The following is an 18,511-nucleotide window of genomic DNA, read 5'->3' on the forward strand; positions in this document are numbered from 1 at the left end:
TAACAGCCATTGTCAGTAGATTAAAGTATATCCTTCGATATGTATTAGATTCTATTAATTCATTCTTGTGTTAGATATGCCAACTTCAGAAGAAAAGTGGTGCGGAAAATAACCCCAAATGAGAAAAATCTTGAATAAGTTTCTCTTTCTGCCTTTTTAAAAATGTTTTGACAAGCAGGCTAATAATTCATTCACTATTTTGAATATTTAAAAATGTTTTCAAACATTTCAAAAAAGCTTTTTTTGGAGTAGAAGAGTGGTTAGGAACTAAATTATACTCAGTTTACCTGTTCTTCTGAGTAACTTCATAATGTAATATAAATTTGTTTCTTATTTTCAAGGAATGCAAAAAATATACTTGCTCTTGTGAAAACAGTCAAGACTGCCTATGTACAATTTTAGGTAACTATGTGAAAGCGTGTGCTGAGAAGGAAACATACATAGTAGAATGGAGAACTGGCCTATGTGGTAAGCCGCAGAGAAGCTTGCAATAACTACTTCCTTCCCAGTTTTGCTATAGTGTGTGTGTGTGTGTGTGTGTGTGTTGTGTGCGTGTGTAGGCATATGTATTTACAAATTTTTAACTAGTTCTTTCAAAGATGATTTTGTTGTTTTATTTTTAATATCCTTGTGCAATCCTTACATATTTTACTTCTTGATTTATTGATCTTGATTTAATATATTCACATATAGAGAAAAACCAGAATATATATGTATTTATATATAAATATATGTTTCTGTTCAATTATTGTGTGCTGAAATTTAAATAATGTTCTGACTGCTAATGCATTTGTAAATGACATTTTAATATGAATAATTTATGTTGAGAAAAAACAAAAATGAACCAATAAATTAAGGGCTCAACTATGATATTTTTAAAATCTTGCTTTGTTTTAAAATGTTTATTGCACTGTTTGACTATGACTTCACAAAAACACTTGATTTACTAAGAGAAAAACAAAAACAAACAACAAACTTTGTAGAAACAAACCTCTTGTAGATCATATTTAACACCACATTGCTTGTATCTAGTTAATCAATAAGATCTGTCCATTTCACCTCCAAAATCTCTCTTAAATTTATTCACATCTCTCCATCTATATTGCCACCAACCAGGTTCAAGAAACTACCATTGTTTTTTCTCCTGGGTAATTTCAGCAGCCTCCTTCAATATTTACTCTTGGCTTCCTCTAATCCATTTTCTACAGAAAAACCAGGGTAATCTTTAAAACCAAGCCAAATGGAACTAAGCATATCATGTGACACTCCAGGCTAAAATAAGTTAATGGTGTCTCATTGCTCTAAGGCTAAATACCAAACTCCTTAAGGGGGCCCTGTAAATTTTAACCACTGATTCATTCTGTCTCTGGCCATATAGTTTCTATTCTTCTATGTACTCTTTGAAAGACTCATTCTCCCTCTGATTTAGGCTATTCTCCAGACAGAATCACCTCTCCCTGGACTGTCTTCTTGCTCTTCATCTACTCACGCTCTTCACTAAGTGTAGATCCTCATCTGTACACAGTTAGTGCTTCCCCTCTTGTTTCTTCATAGCACGTACCATGATTGAACTTTCACTGGGAATATAAGCCACGTGAAAGCAATGTATTGCTTCTCCTGTTTATGGGCTTAACCCCCAGCAAAGTTTTTAAACACATTAATAGGAATTCAGTATTGACTGAAAACAAAAAAGAATTTTAAAAACCCAATGAACAAGGACTTAAAAAATTCATAATCTCTCTTATGAAAACTCACGATATCTATAAACATCGAGCTGAAATAAAATTGTTTATTTCCCTGAATATGTACATATTCATTGTTTCTTTTGTCTCTGTACCAACAGAACATTCTTGTCCAAGTGGACTAGTTTTCAAGTACAATGTAAAAGCCTGTAATAGTTCTTGCCGATCATTGTCAGAGAGAGATAGGAGCTGTGATGTAGAAGATGTTCCAGTTGATGGATGCACCTGCCCTGATGAAATGTACCAGAATAATGAAGGAAACTGTGTACTGAAATCTCAGTGTGACTGCTACATAAATGACGAGGTCATGCAACCAGGCAAACTCATCCATATTGATGACAATAAATGGTATGGAAATTACATGTATACTTGCTATGACACTGAAATCAACAGACTGTGTTCTTTTCAGAGAAATGGTCTTTTGTCAGTATGAAGTCTTTTTAGACTGGTCATACTTATGATTCTTATTTCTTAATATAAATCTCTTTTATTCTGGAAGGCTCATTGCATCCTAATGGATATAGATTATCCCACTCTGGTTTTGTTTTAAACACCAGTAGAAAAATATTCTGGTAAATTCTATATACAGACAATGTGAAATGATTTCATATTCAGAAGATGCTCTCTAGCTGTCTCTCTGTAGTCATCATTAAACAAACACTTATTAAGTGTCTGCAGTGTGCCAGGCCTTGTGCTGAGTGCTGGAGTTGCAAAGCTGAAGGAACATTGTCTTGGACTTCAAGTAAGCAGGGCACAAACTATTAGAAGGAGCTTTGTATACTAGAATATGGTAGCAGAAAGAGCCAGGTACTACCTAAGGAGATTAAGGAAAACTTCTCAGAGAAGACAGGCAAATAAATTGTACGAGGGAATGAATCTTTTTCCAGACAAAAATGAAATGTAGAGGATGATTTCCTGTAAACAGAATGCACAGATGTAGGAAATGTTAGAAAAAAACTACACATGTGGGTTGTTTTGTACAAGATTGGGTTAGAAACACTGACAGTGGTCAGATCATAACCAAGAATTTGGAATTAGTTTCTGAAGAATTGAAGAATTTTGACTATTTTGGCCAAGGAGGCTATGATTTCTACAGTTTGGAACAAAGTAATTTTTCTCTTTCTTTCTTTCCTTCTTTCCTTTTTCCTCCCTTCCTCCCTTCCTCCCTTCCTCTCCTTCTTTCCTTCCTCTCCTTCTTTCCTTTCTTTCCTTTCCTTTCTTTCCTTCCTTTCCTTCCTTTCCTTCCTTTCCTTCCTTTCCTTCCTTTCCTTCCTTCCCTCCCTTCCCTCCCTTCCTTCCTTCCTTCCTTTCTTTCTTTCTTTCTTTCTTTCTTTCTTTCTTTCTTTCTTTCTTTCTTTCTTTCTTTCTTTCTTTCTTTCTTTCTTTCTTTCTTTCCTTTCTTTTCTTTTCTTTTCCTTCTTTCTTTCTTTCTTTCTTTCTTTCTTTCTTTCTTTCTTTCTTTCTTTCTTTCTTTCTTTCTTTCTTTCTTTCTTTCTTTCCTTCCTTCCTTCCTTCCTTCCTTCCTTTCCTTCCTTTCCTTCCTTTCCTTCCTTTCCTTCCTTTCCTTCCTTTCCTTCCTTTCCTTCCTTCCTCCCTCCCTCCCTCCTTTCCTTCCTTTCTTTCTTTCTTTCTTTCTTTCTTTCTTTCTTTCTTTCTTTCTTTCTTTCTTTCTTTCTTTCTTTCTTTCTTTCTTTCTTTCTTTCTTCCTTTCCTTTCTTTTCTTTTCTTTTCTCTTTCTTTCTTTCTTTCTTTCTTTCTTTCTTTCTTTCTTTCTTTCTTTCTTTCTTTCTTTCTTTCTTTCTTTCTTTCTTCTTTCTTTCTTCTTTCTTAGATGGGGTCTCACTTCAATTGCCCAGGCTGCAGTTCAGTGGCACAGGTTTGGCTCACTGCAGCTCCAACCTCCCTGGGCTCAAGTGATTCTCCCACCTCAGCCTCCTGAGTAGCTGGGACTACAGGTGCATGCCACCATGTCCAGCTAATGTTTTGTATTTTTAGTAGATACAGTATTTTGCCATGTTGCCCAGGCTGGTCTTAAACTCTTGGACTTAAGCAATTCACCTGCCTTGGCTTCCCAGAGTGCTGAGATTACAGGCATGAGCCACTGTGCTCAGCCTGGAGCAAAGTAATTTAAGCATGTTTCTAATTCCATAGAGAGATGTAGGAATTCTTGACAACATAATTGCCAAAATGAAATAGCCATTCAAAAATACTTTGAATACACCTCCTCTCTTTTCTTTGGTTTCATGAGGCTATCATTTAGCAATAAGTAATTTTTCTTGATCATTCAAAAGGAAAGCCTAGGTAACCCCTTTATATCAAAGCCCATGAGCCTTTGGCTGGGGTTTGATAATGATAATTTCTTTTTCTCTGTAGTTTTGGGGAATCAATAGATTAACTTTTTAATGGTGCTTAATAAAGAATTACTATTTTATCTGTTTTGGACATTAGAAAATACGCAGTCTGCTCTTATTTTCATGGGAATCAATACATTAACTTTTCAGTGAATCAGGCCAGTACCTCCAAATTATGTTCCCTTCACCATATTTGAGACTTTCCTCAGCTGGCACCACTGTGATAGCTAACTTGGTTGCTCATTGTTGCTCTGTCTCTCTGTCTCCTGTTTCCTGCACTACTGCAAGAATGTGTAGCTTAAAGCCACGTGCATAGCTATGTAACAAACCTGCACGTTCTGCACATGTATCCCAGAACTTAAAGTATAATAATAATAATAACAACAACAATAAAGACTATGTAGCCTAAAGCACTATTCTGATAGGGCCGCCTCCCTGCTCAGAAACTTTAGTGACTGACAGTTACCTGGAGAACAAATACAAACTTGCAAGTCATTTAAGACCATCTAAAGTCTGGCCCCAATCTACATATACTGCTTCCCCCATTTTCCCTTCTTTCCACCCAAACATGAATCATTTGAGTCACTGGAACATATCTTGTTCTCTCCTACACCACAGTTTGGCATCTTATCAGAAGTATTAAATTTCACTTCTCATCAAGATCCAGCCATCCTTTCCACAAGGTTTTCTCTGATGCCCATAAAACCTTGTTTGTACATTCTTGTAATATTTAGAAGATGATATCTTATCCTTTGGTATATTTTATGCCTCTTCTGGGGATGGTGTCTCACTCATTGAACTAATTGTCCTTGAAACTTATGTCTAAATTTATAATTTTGTTTTATTTCCAGTGTCTGTCGGGATGGAATTCTTCTTTGCCAGATTCCCATTGATTTAACCCTACGTAAGTGTTAAAATCACGGTGCAAATCTAAAATATCCACTTTTGCTAAAGAAAACAGATCGAGAGGCTCTTGATCAGTGACAATTCTTCTTATTCTGCAGAAAATTGTTCTGGAGGGGCTGAGTATGTAGACTGTAGGGATCCCAAAGCACAGAGAAGAACCGACAGAACATGCAGTACTCGGAACATACCTGTTTTTGATGTAAGTAACATAGTATTAGAGTTTAGCCATTTAAAGGTTTTGTTTCGGGGCCTAGGAAAGCTATAATTTTAATGAAAAATAATTAGAAGGTCATACTCTTTTTGCGTGTTATTTTCAGTTGTCAAAGATTGACTCCAAATACATACATGATATATTTAAGCATTTAAATTAATGCTGATAATATGACATGATTAGAATGGTGCCTCATGGTGTATATTTTATATTTATTCTTGTAGGAGAACTTGCCTTGCAAACGTGGGTGCTTTTGTCCAGAAGGAATGGTTCGAAATTCTAAAGGGATATGCATCCTTCCTGATGACTGTCCGTGCTCTTTTGGTGGACGAGAATATGATGAAGGAAGTGTCACTTCTGTTGGCTGCAATGAATGGTGCTTAATAATGGATTTTTATTTTATTTGTTTTAGATATTAGAAAATGCAGTCTGTTCTTATTTTCATAGGAAAGAATTCACACTTTGGGATATTTGGGGAAAAAAATGACCAAATACAGTTAGAAAAAGATGCTATTTATTTATTTATTTATTTATTTTGAGACAGAGTCTTGCACTGTCACCCAGGCAGGAGTGCAGTGGCATGGTCTCGGTTCACTGCAAGCTGGCCTCCCGGGTTCATGCCATTCTCCTGCCTCAGCCTCCAGAGTAGCTGGGACTATAGGCGCTCATCACCACACCTGGCTAATCTTTTGTATTTTTGGTAGAGACAGGGTTTCACCGTGTTAGCCAGGATGGTCTTGATCTCCTGATCACGTGATCTGCCCGCCTCGGCCTCCCAAAATGCTGGGATTAGAGGCATGAGCCACCGTGCCCGGCCAAGATGCTATTTTTAAAACAGAAGTTTATGTAGCATTGTATATATTGAACATCCTACATTATAACGAAGACTACTACAAAATTTAAATCAATATGAAACATAATTTTGTGCTTCTTTACAAAAGCAATATTAGTGTATGAATCCCGGCATAATATAATCACTACGCTGTGTCATCTTTTCCTTTTAGTACCTGCATTAAAGGGTCTTGGAGTTGTACCCAAAATGAATGTCAAACCATCTGCCACATCTATGGGGAAGGTCATGTTAGAACTTTTGATGGGAAAAGTTATAGTTTTGACGGTCTCTGCCAGTATTCATTTCTTGAGGTAATTATGAATATGTCTTACTAAAATTTTTCTATAATTCTTAATTGTTCATTTGTAGATTAGTTCCAAATACTTTTATTTTCAAATGGGAAATATTTTTAAAAGGTCCCTTATATGTTTCCAGAAGGCAGTAAAATGTTATATTGTGTACTGCTGGCTCTGGAGACTAGGACTAGATTTCAATGCTGGCTCCATCTTTTATCAGATGCATGTCTTTGGGGACATTCCTTAACCTCTCAGTGTCTCAGTTTTTGTATTTACAAAATGGGCATGAAAATAGCCCCTACTTGAAACCACACTAGAGCACACACTGGAGGACATACTAGTGCTCAATAAATAAATGCTAGATATGATTCTTCCAACAACAGCACTGGCAGCAAAAATTACAACTAACATTTATGAGTGCTTCTTTGTCAAGCAAATTTATATATTTCATTGCATTTAATAATTATAATACTATAAGACTGATATTATTATTCCTATGATGCAGATGAAGAAATTGAAGTTTAGAGAGGTTAAGCAACTTAAGCTACCAAATAGAAAATGTCATAGTAAACCTAGACCTGTCTGATTACAGAGTTCATGCTTGTTACATACATTCCAGAGTTCATCTTATCAAGCTGCAAGCTTCCTAACTAACATTTAAGGGGTAAAATTTGTTGTATTTATGCATTAGTTTTGTTTGAATATCAAGTTTCATGTAAGTCTTTGAGGAAATAAGGCCAAATTTACCTAGCTAGTCTAGAAATAAATCTGTGATTACAGACGTCTATACTTTAAATACTTACATGTTTATGGAATAATTCTGAACTTGTGCAGAAGTAATGGGAAAATAACTGAGTCAAAACAAATTAGCTAGAGTGGACTTAGTCAAGGCTAACTATCTGTAAATGTGTTAAACTATTGTTTTTTTTGGAAATTCCGTAACACAACATATGGCAATTTATTGAGTTTAAGGCAAATATTTTCTCTAAGAATATTTGTCTGACACAAATACTGTAGTTGAGTTCTGTGTCTCTAATATTTACAAACTATTATAATTTTTATTTTAAAGGATTATTGTGGTCATGAAAATGGCACATTTCGTATTTTAACGGAGAGTGTTCCATGCTGTGAAGATGGACTAACATGCTCAAGAAAAATTATAGTTTCTTTTCAGGTACAGTACTATTTTCTTTATTTTTTCCTCTCACATTGTGACAGCCAAATAAAACTGTTATTATAAATCTGTCTGAATTTACAGGATCAGAATGTTGTCTTGCAAGATGGTAAAGTAACAGCAGTCAAATCTACAGAAAGTAAGAAATGTGAACTCAATACAAATGCATACTCCATACATACTGTTGGCCTGTACTTAATTCTGAAATTTCAAAATGGAATAATCATGATTTGGGACAAAAATACAAGACTGTCTGTTATTCTGGATCCAAACTGGAATGTATGTATATCGCTAACAACTGAATAACGGGGAAGCAAAATCATTTCTGTTACTAAAAATTAAAGACAGGTATTGATAGGCAGAGTATAGGGGAATGGCAGGGTCTCTGTTAGAGTAACAAGCCCTCCACCTTTCTTCAACCTTCTTATGAAATATGAAATGTAATCAAAGATAACAAAATCTGGTTAAAAAGTAAATGCAAGGCCGGGCGTGGTGGCTCAAGCCTGTAATCCCAGCACTTTGGGAGGCCGAGACAGGCGGATCACGAGGTCAGGAGAGCGAGACCACCCGGCTAACACGGTGAAACCCCGTCTCTACTAAAAAATACAAAAAACTAGCCGGGCGTGGTGGCGGGTACCTGTAGTCCCAGCTACTCGGGAGGCTGAGGCAGGAGAATGGCGTGAACCCGGGAGGCGGAGATTGCAGTGAGCTGAGATCCGGCCACTGCAGTCCAGCCTGGGCGACAGAGCGAGACTCTGTCTCAAAAAAAAAAAAAAAAAAAGGTAAGTACAATAACCTGAGGCATTGTAGTTTGCCTGTATTTGGTTACTTGAGATTATCACATGATGTGATTTTCAGGTATTTGATATATTTTGAACTAAATGTGTTCCTTGGAGCAAATATTTTAAGAAGCCAAAGTAGTCTCATGTGTAATTTGAAGCTAGCAGACATACCTGTTTTGGTTCTTTAGACATTTATTCTGTGTGGTACTAGATCATTTTGTGACATGGGGTACCTTAAATGGGAGAATACTCTTATCCACAAATTCTGGAATCTTATCCATGAAAATTGGAATTTTACATAGATTCATGCTTCAATATACATAATCATGACATCTATCTGTTCATCTATCATCTGTTTATCTATCTCAATATCCCTAGTACAACTAATTTTTAAATTTCCCTTTCCGATCAATACAGGGCAAGGTGTGCGGTCTCTGTGGAAATAACAATGGTGATCTCAAGGATGATTTCACAACAAGATACTCTTCAGTAGCTTCTGGAGCACTGGAATTTGGGAATAGTTGGAAAACAAGCCAAGAGTGTTCAGATACAGTGGCTGAGACTTTCCCATGTGATTCAAACCCATACTGTAAAGCCTGGGCTGTGCGAAAATGTGAGATCCTCAGAGACAGCACCTTCAGAGACTGCCACAGCAAGGTAGCATTGTTCTGAAAGCAGAGACTTACACAGGGTTTCCTCCCAGAGACTCATGTGCTGTGCTCTGCCTAGGTTGACCCCAGTGCTTACTATGATGCATGCATTGAAGAAGCCTGCGCATGTGACATGGAGGGGAAGTACCTGGGATTCTGCACTGCCGTGGCTATGTACTCAGAGGCGTGTAGTGCAGTTGGAGTTTGTGTCTCATGGAGAAAACCAAATCTGTGTCGTAAGTGAAGTCCATATGTTGTTGTTCTTTCAAAATGTAATTAGATAGAAGTATTTTGTTAGACCCTCAGTCTTCCTCTCATATTTTCTATAAAACACATGTTTGTGTACCTAGAAACATGTTGATATTTTTGTTTATGGTGTGCAAAAATACCTAACTTAAAAAATAAAGCACCTGGCCCAGTGCTTCAAGTTCAATTTTAGTTTAAAAATTCATGTGTTCACAGGGGGAAAAATGAATACTGATGGAGAATATTTCTCATTCATACTTCGATGATGAACTGTTTACCTATCTTGGTATATTTACATATCCTTCAATATTTACCGAATATATTACTTTTGCTTAAAGTGCTCACACGTTTCCTTGAAAACTTTCATAGAGCCCTATTGAAGATGAACTGTACATTGAGTATAGACTGAATCTCGATACATATAGAATGTAATAACCTTAATAGAAATGAGTCAGCTCTTTTTCTTCTAAGTATTATGAGAGAAAATATGAGAAGTGTTAAAACAGAACCCTCATTTTATTCAGTTTTTTATGCACAGGATTAGATTATATTGACATCTTTAGTTACTTCATTTAGGAACTATTATTTACATATTAAAGAGCTTAATTGTCTAGGATTTAGTTTTCCAATTTAAAGTTGAAATTGAAACCATGAATCTAGGCTATGACCTAAAATATCTCCAAATGATAAAATGAAAGTTTACCTGTTAAATCTCAAACTAACCAGAGTGTGAGATGGCAAAACAAAGTTCTATTTTGAGTTTATATGTCTACTCCCCTTGTGACCTATTTTGGCTTATATGACAGTTTAGATAAAGCCAAAGGAACTTGATAAGACCTGATATAGTTTAGATATGCTTATTATTAATATCATCCCAAATCCCTTATTAAAATGCTTTGGAAAATGAAAGGTGAAAATTGTCATATAATGAATGAAAGTAATTTGATATAATTCAATTATAGCTGTCTACTGTGATTATTACAATGCACCTGGGGAATGCAGATGGCATTATGAACCTTGTGGCACAGTGACTGCAAAAACATGCAAAGATCAGGTCATTGGCCAGAAATTTTCTTCACTTTTAGAAGGTAACACATACTTTAAGAATATCCATAAAGTAGTGCAAATGCTATTCATCTTAACTGGAAAGGATTGCTTCTCCCAATTTAGTGTCTAACACTTGGTAATTTAATGAATAGTTATCTTTATTATGTCATTAATGTTTCTACATTAGAAACACTTTCTCTAAACATAAGCTTAGTGGGGGATGGGGACAGCACTCTGATTCTATTGTCACTTTTATATCTTTGATTAGACAATGTTGTTCAGTGTGAATGCGGTTTCAGAATGCAACATATAATACAATCTTGCTTGAGTAGTATAATTACTGTAGTAATGAACTATATCTTACACTTAAGCAGCATTTTATTCTTAGCATTATTTATTTCAGAGATAAACAAAAAACAGGCAAGAAAACAGTATAACATGAAACTCTTCCAAAAGTCACAACTGTGTTAAATCCTTTGGTGTATTTTTAGCTTATTTTGCTATGACTTTATCTTTACCTACTGTTGCAAAGACAGATATTTGAAACTGGCATTCACATTTCAGGATATGTATTTACCAGAGCCTATTTTATGTTACAGCATCATGCCCATTATGAAAGTAGCAAATCATTTAAAATTACTTCAAGAATCATTTTAGAAAAAAATAAATCAACCAAAATCTTTAAGTTCTTAGTCTGACATTTCACTGCAAGAAGATCTGAACCTTGTTTTATTTATATATTTTCATTATGAGTGTGATATTGTTTTGCTATTGTCTACTTCACTTCATGGAGTCATTTAAGTAACTTTACAAATATATAATATTCAGTATAATGAGTTTCAGTAGATAGAGATGAACTGTGGGTCATTTTTACACACAGGTTGTTATGCTAAGTGCCCAGATAGTGCTCCTTACCTGGATGAGAACACCATGAAATGTGTCAGTTTATCTGAGTGCAGCTGCTTCTATAATGATATCATACCAGCAGGGGAAGTGATTGAAGATAATTGTGGAAGAACATGGTATATTCTCTACTAACTTTTCAATAAGCAATTTTGACTTTTGCCTTTTCATTTAGGAGGAAAACTAAATACGTGTATGAATATATTATGTTAATAATATATATGTCATGTATACATGTATATATATGTATAATTTTTGATCCTGCCATTTCTGAATGAGAAGGCCAGCTTTAGGTTCATTTTATATCAGTTATGTTAGTTATTTTTATTTTCAGATAATTCGCATGTCAACAAATGGTTTGTGGAATTTTATACTTAATAACGCAGAACACAGGACAGAAAATGTCATTGTGTAGTTGTAGAGGAAAAGAATTTTAATTCTTTAAATGTAAGATTATGTTCACAGGTTTTCAAACAGTTACATGGAAGCAAATTGACGGGTTCATAGTAGGTCACCACGGCCATCAAATAACATCGTGTTTGAAATTGACTATGTAAGAACTACCTTTAAGGGTTACCTGCACACCATTTCTTCAGGTGCCCGGAGCTCCTCAGTGAAATGATTGGGTATAGCAGCACATGGAAAAACAAGCAATTTGAATAGTATTCTCTTGGGGAAACAAATATTTACTTCTATTTGGTTCTGCTTGTTTTCAATCAGACAATTTGTTGTTTTAAATTTGTGAGCTGTATGCAATTAAGAGTCAAATTTTCCAATTCATTCTTTTTTTCTTTTTACATTTAACTTTCAGCTACTGTATTGCAGGGCAGTTGGAGTGCAGTGGTAAGTCATTAAATTTTACACTAATTGATTTAGGAAAAATCAGAGGAGGGGTTGGGAATCATTTTTAGGCTAATCACCAAAGGGGCAGGGACTTAAATGCATTAGGCTGTCCCTCAGAGGACTGGCACAATTCCATCCCAGAGCGATTGTCCATGATGAGTTGCTGTTGGAAACCAGTGCTGCCAAGATATGCTGAACGACTGTCAGATGGGGCCATGGCTGATACTCAGGGGGTGCACCTACTGCATACGTGCCCCTGCCTAACTGTAGGTTCTGGGAATTGAGGGAATGAGGCATCAGTGAAAGGATGATTCCTCCCCACTGATAATGAAAGGGAGGAATAGAAGATGAGAATCAATATAAAAAGAATTAAATAACTGAAGGATTGTTCGTGAGCAACACATATCTCTCACTGCAACCTCCACCTCCCTGGTTCAAGTGATTCTCCTGCCTCAGCCTCCCGGGCAGCTGAGATTACAGGCGTGAGCCACCACACCTGGCTAATTTTTATATTTTTAGTGGAAATGGGGTTTCACCGTGTTGGCCGGGCTGGTCTCGAACTCCTGACCTCAGGTGATCCACCTGCTTTGGCCTCCCAAAGTGTTGGGATTACAGGCATGAGCCACCGTGCCCAGCCACAACACACATCTTAAAAAAATAAATCCCAAAAACCTTCAAAAGAATATGTTAGCTACTCCTTTTTATATTAGAAATTGCAAGAAGTAAAATAAAAAGAGATGTGACTTATAGACAAATTGAGATGTAGAATTTTTTCAAGATATAAAAGTTCCTGTCAATAACAGTGATGTGTGATTATTTCAGAAACTGCTCCTACCAATTCAACATTTGCAGGTAAAATCATCATTATATTTTAAATGTTGTATCTCTGATTTCTTCGTGTAGCTCATCCTTTATGGTTTCACTTGAATCTGTGCCAGTAAAAGGTATGATGGTAAATCTGCTGATACAAAAATTGTGAATTAAAATGAACAGTTACTAGAAATATGTCAGAATACCATTTCATTATATTCATATGAATTAAGTTAGGAATATGATTAAACATACAATAGATATTATTAGTTAATATTTATGTTATTAATTCATTAATATTTTAACTCTGCACATTAGTTAAATATCATCATCCAAAGCTTGGTATTTTTAGATAATAATTGAATAAGTGAATGAAGTAGAAGTAAATGTTGCCTTCTGTGAAGTAAATATTTTAAAACCATCATCATGCTAGAGGATGATTTGAAAACAGAAATAAAAAATTATTTTCCTTCCTTCCTTCCTTCCTTCCTTCCTTCCTTCCTTCCTTCCTTCCTTCCTTCCTTCCTTCCTTCCTTCTTTCCTTCCTCCCTCCCTCCCTCCCTCCCTCCTTCTCCTTCCTTACCTCCCTCCCTCCTTCTTTCCTTGCCTGCTTTCTCGCTTCCTGTTTTGCTTGCTTTCTTGTTTTGAGGCAGGGTCTCACTTTGTTGCCCAGGCTGGAGTGCAATGGTGCAATCACAGTGCACTGCAGCCTCTATTGCCTTGGCTCATGTGATCCTCCCATCTCAGCCTCCTGAGTAGCTTGAACCAAAGGCATGCGCTGCCATGCCTGGCTAATTTTTTATTTTAGAGAGATGGTCTTGTTCTGCTGCCCAGGCTAGAGTGCAGTGGCACAATCAGGGCTCACTGCTTCCAACAGTGAGCTTCCAACAGCGAGGCTTTGACAATTTATTTAAAATTATGCAATCTGCTGTAAAATGCTAGTTAAATTTTAGTTATTTTTGGTCACTTACCTGAAGTGAAGTTTTCATGTCAAGGTTCTGAACCACATTCCTTTAAAGTCGTTATTGGCCCATAAAGAGACCTTATAAAGTTCCTATGAGATTTTGGTTAAGTGATAATAACAGGAAATAGTTATTTTTGGTGGACATATATAAATATATGGTGTTATTTGTGTAGATGTAAATAAAAAATTATTTTGTCACTTAACCTCTGCACATGTTTCAGAAATTTTACTTTTAGTTGATGACAACTGGTTTCTTGAGCTATATTTCCCAGCAAAAATTATTCAATTAATTAATTTTCATAAATATTGTGTTTCCTAAACAGTTTCCACTACAACAGCTACCGCCATATTAAGCACCGGAGCAGGTATATAAATTAAAAAGTGCTAACTATTTTTATAGCTCCTAAATGAGCAGCAAAGATAATTGATAGTTTGGGAATCATGGTACTTTTTTCAAAGTTTTCATTCTCCATTTATGTATTTGCTAAAGGCCCATGCCAAATAGCAGGTCTGTACGTAATTGTAACATTATTAAAGAACATCTTCCCTTTTCAAAGGTTGTCTGTCCTAAGAAGAACATTCTACATTCTACTGATTTGGAGAAAGTGGCTATGTCAGAAAATTCTATGTTAAATTCCTTGAAAGTAATTTACAATTTCTTTTATTAACACCAAGAAATCTTTAACTTTAATTGGATGCTTTGTCATTAAAACAGTAGCTAGCGGAGTACAAAAGTATATTGAAATGTGTAAACATCTGATAAGTGAACTTAACTGTTACATTTAATCATTTATTTGCATTCTGGAGATCTTGAAACATGTTTAAATAGGTATGGTTAACCTCATCTTTCAATACCAGTTTAATGTATATTTCCAAATATTTGTCTTCTTCTTTGCATAGCAATTACACTGGTTACCAGTAGCCCAGGCATAGGTAAGCTGTAACCTCTAAGCCACAACTTAATCAATGGCGGATTTTTAAAAACACCCAAAACATCCTTTGCAGTATTATATCTTTGTAATGACATTTTTAGAAGAAATAGACGAAGTTTCTTTTTTAAAAAAGAATTTTTTAGAGAAAGCTTTTGGGGAAAAAAAGCATTATACCAAATGATAAGGTTTTTTGACCTTTTACTTGGGGCCTATACATTCTAAAACTAATATTTGGGCTTCTTTTCACCTATATGATGATTTTTTGTCTGATACAGTCATTTCAAGTTGATCCATTTTGCATGTGACTATAGATGTTCTTGGAAGTATAATTTCCCCTGCATATAAAACTTATTTTTTCCATTGTTTTCTCAAATTCAGCAGCATCCATTCCAGCGATTACAACATCAAGCAGTGAAACAACAGGTAGGTAAATCAGAAAATCCATAAGTGACGAATAAAGTTTTGAATAAAGGTTTGTATCTGAAACCTTGAACAACTTAAATATTAGAATCAACATCAGTTTGATTACACATTAAAATATTTGGGTTTGAATTTTCCCTCTGACCATCCAGTTTCCCTAATTTAGTTTGCTATTTTATCTTTCCACCTAAATTTAAAAATGTATTCAGTATGTTTCAGTGTCTTTAATGTATATGAAAATATGATTAAAAAATTCACAAAAAATGGCTAGCAGACAGTTTAGCATTGTGACTCTACATGTTGTTGTTGTTTGTAATATATAATAGTCACCTTCTTTTCTTTAAACTAATTAATTATACAATTAAAAAGATGTCATTTTTACTTAATTGAAGATTCACATGCATAGTGTATGTCATTTCTTTCTAGAATCTATGTGTCTGAGAAAATCATCCATAGATTTCAACCTTCCAACTCTGCACTATCTTTCATATACTCACTTTTCTATACTTACAGTCTTTACCCCCAACTTAGCACTAATTCTCTTTCTTTATTATTTATTAACTTATCAAGTCTTAAATGAATACATTACTTCAAGTCACAGGCCATGCTTCGCCATCCTTGAATTCCCAATTGTACCTAATGTTAAGGTACAGATTAGTTTGTATTCAGTAAGTAGTTACAGAGTGAATGAATGACTTTTCTTTTTCCCTGTCAAAAATTTAGAACTCAGGTTTAGAACTTTAGCTCAGAATTTCTGGTGAAGGTTAAACTATTTGTTAAATATTAGTTATACTGATCAATCCAACAGTTCATACATTTCACTCATTGGAGCTAATCTTCAATACAAAGATACAGTGTAAAACCAAGGCTATTATTGGATTATAAATTGATATCATAATATAGAATTGCGACTATAATTTTGAACATTTTGTAAATCTTAGTGTTGTCTATTTTTAAATTAATATATTTTTATATTAAAGGAGTAAATACATATGTATATCTTAAAGCATCAGCTATCATAGTGCACAATATTATTAAAAATACCAAAAACAACATGCTACTTCCTGTCAAACTTTCTCTTATGTTGGATACCATTCGTGACACAAAGCATTACTGGCTCTTTCAATGTAAATCTCAGAAAGCCTGACACATTTCAAAAATGTTCTTCTGCAGTCTGTAATCATAAATTCATTTCCCAGGACTAATAACAATTTCATCCCAATAGTTTTTTGAATTATTTCTCATGCACCGCAGAGTAACTTTCTAGCTACGTGTTACCTCAGTTGCAAGCAGTGGACTGAATCCCTAATTTTCAGCCTGGCTCTGTTTCTAAGATGATTAATTTGGTTCAGTTACTAAGCTTTCCTTTAGTCAAAGTTGTTCATCAGCTATTAAAACTTTCGTATATTGTGATCATTTAAAGAAATAATTTTTTCCTTGATTTGATGAACTGCATAGATACACATGAATCATAAGCAGCTTAGATAACTATTTCTATTTCTTCAGTATCATGATGATGATATCTATATCCTATATCACAATACTTACCTAGAACTATTAAAAGTGGTTTAATTTTTCTAGCTTATATACATATATATAAAATACATAAATTATATGTATATAAATATATAAAACATATAATTTCCTTTTCAAACACCTGGTTTTGAATGTAATATTCAATTTTATTTTGTCAACACTTTGTACTATAGTAAGTTAACTGTCCATGGAAAACAGAACATCATGAGTAGATTACCCTGATAAGGTTTTTGTGAGCAACTGATTAAGTTTTAGATGTAATATTTTGTCCCATTTCCCGTAAAACACTAAAAAAACTTATCAATTATCTTCATGGTAGCATTTTAAAAATTATAAATCAAATGCAGAGTTGAATTATAGGAAAGATTACCTGGGTGATTTTTTCCTTGAATTCATTTGGTATTATTTATGACTTTTGTGCTTTGCCTTACTGAATCCTAATGTTTTATTTAATTTCCCTGAAATTCTGGTAGATATTTCATGCTCTGTAAGTATAATATTAATAATTAACCAAATGCTATGTTACTATTTTATTGAAAAATATGCTAAAAATGACTTTTATTGAGGATTTACCTTATTCTAGTCATTATATTAAATATTTTTCATTCAGTATCTCATTAAATCTTAATCCTCTGATTGTTATTCTCCACAGTCTTCCTCACCTCATCATTTTAAAGGTGAGGAAATGCAAAGAGCTTAACTAACATTTTCAGGGTTATAAGGATCAGAAAGAAAAGGACTTTCTGGCATGATCTAGAGAGAAGTCAGGATTGGTTTTCTTTTTCTTGTTATCCATGCCAGAAACTGTAGTCAACATCATTATAAAATCAGGAGACAAAGAAGTATAAAAATGTTTATTTTTTCCCTCATATTAAAATTTTCCAATTGTGCCACAAAATGTGTGTGTTTCAAATAAAGTTAGTCAAGTAATCCCAATGTGCAGAAAACATTGATTATCAAATTAATAATATATTCCCAGCATTTATTAATAGTGTATGTATAGCTTATCTTGTTGCTGGAACAGATTAGGAAGTGCTAATTTTCCAGATAAACTGAAGCATACAAAACTTTAATTAAATTTTAGTTAAATGTATCAAATTTCAATTAAAAAATAACAATTAGTGGTAAGAATTAGAGGTAATTCTTAGTTCCTTATCTTTTCTGAGGCTATGACCATATCACACTATACAGATGGGAATTTAGAAATCATTCAAATAATGGTTAACTTAGTTTTCCTTAAACCTGTGACTTGAGGGCTTGGCGCATGCCAGTTGGTCATCTTTGTTCATTCGATTAAGTGGAAATCATAAATAGTATACTTCAACTTGTGCTAGGGACTTGGGCTGAGTACAAACTATTCAAAATAAAATGTGATATTTCTGAATTTTAACAACTAAGAGATGATATGCCAATTTTCTTCTGGCTGAGGAATCATAATAATTTATATAAAGTGAGGATGGTAATCAGAAGAAACCCAGAAAGTGCTAGATAAGGGTTTACTGGTATTTTTATTTTGGAGCTCCAAAGGAAAAAAAGTCACATCTATTAGTTTTCATTTTTCATGTAAGAATAAAACATTTTCCTTTAAGAGACACCAACTTATTTTTTCTTTTCACACTCTTTTTCTTTCTAAATTCATCCAATAAACATTATGTCATTGTGAAAACGAAACAGTTTAAGTTGTTTGCTTTTAGAATTAAAAAAAAAAAGGTCTTTTGTAGAGCAATTGTCTTGCACAAATTGTAGGCTTGAAAGATGCATCCTATTTCTTTCACTGACATTGGTGGTTTAAAAGTGGCATTTTCAAATTGTGATGAATCCCTAACTACAAAATGATTTTTGTTTTTAAGTTTTCTGGTGGTAAGC

The 18,511-nt window shown here is 34.5% G+C and overlaps 1 protein-coding gene across 1 annotated transcript in view; it reads left to right on the forward strand.

Annotated features, from left to right (window-relative positions):
- The window catches only part of MUC19 (mucin 19, oligomeric), a 195,188-nt gene that overhangs the window by 45,088 nt on the left and 131,589 nt on the right, over positions 1-18,511 (forward strand). Inside the window, 17 exon segments of the mRNA XM_065525213.2 lie at positions 342-468; positions 1,844-2,090; positions 4,945-4,997; positions 5,098-5,198; positions 5,435-5,586; positions 6,215-6,353; positions 7,408-7,512; positions 7,597-7,791; positions 8,712-8,951; positions 9,024-9,180; positions 10,153-10,278; positions 11,118-11,259; positions 11,952-11,983; positions 12,806-12,835; positions 14,081-14,122; positions 14,658-14,690; positions 15,068-15,112. Coding sequence (XP_065381285.1) covers positions 342-468; positions 1,844-2,090; positions 4,945-4,997; positions 5,098-5,198; positions 5,435-5,586; positions 6,215-6,353; positions 7,408-7,512; positions 7,597-7,791; positions 8,712-8,951; positions 9,024-9,180; positions 10,153-10,278; positions 11,118-11,259; positions 11,952-11,983; positions 12,806-12,835; positions 14,081-14,122; positions 14,658-14,690; positions 15,068-15,112 — 1,966 coding nt within the window.

Source organism: Macaca fascicularis, chromosome 11 (assembly GCF_037993035.2).
Source record: "Macaca fascicularis isolate 582-1 chromosome 11, T2T-MFA8v1.1".
Taxonomy (NCBI): Eukaryota; Metazoa; Chordata; class Mammalia; order Primates; family Cercopithecidae; genus Macaca; species Macaca fascicularis.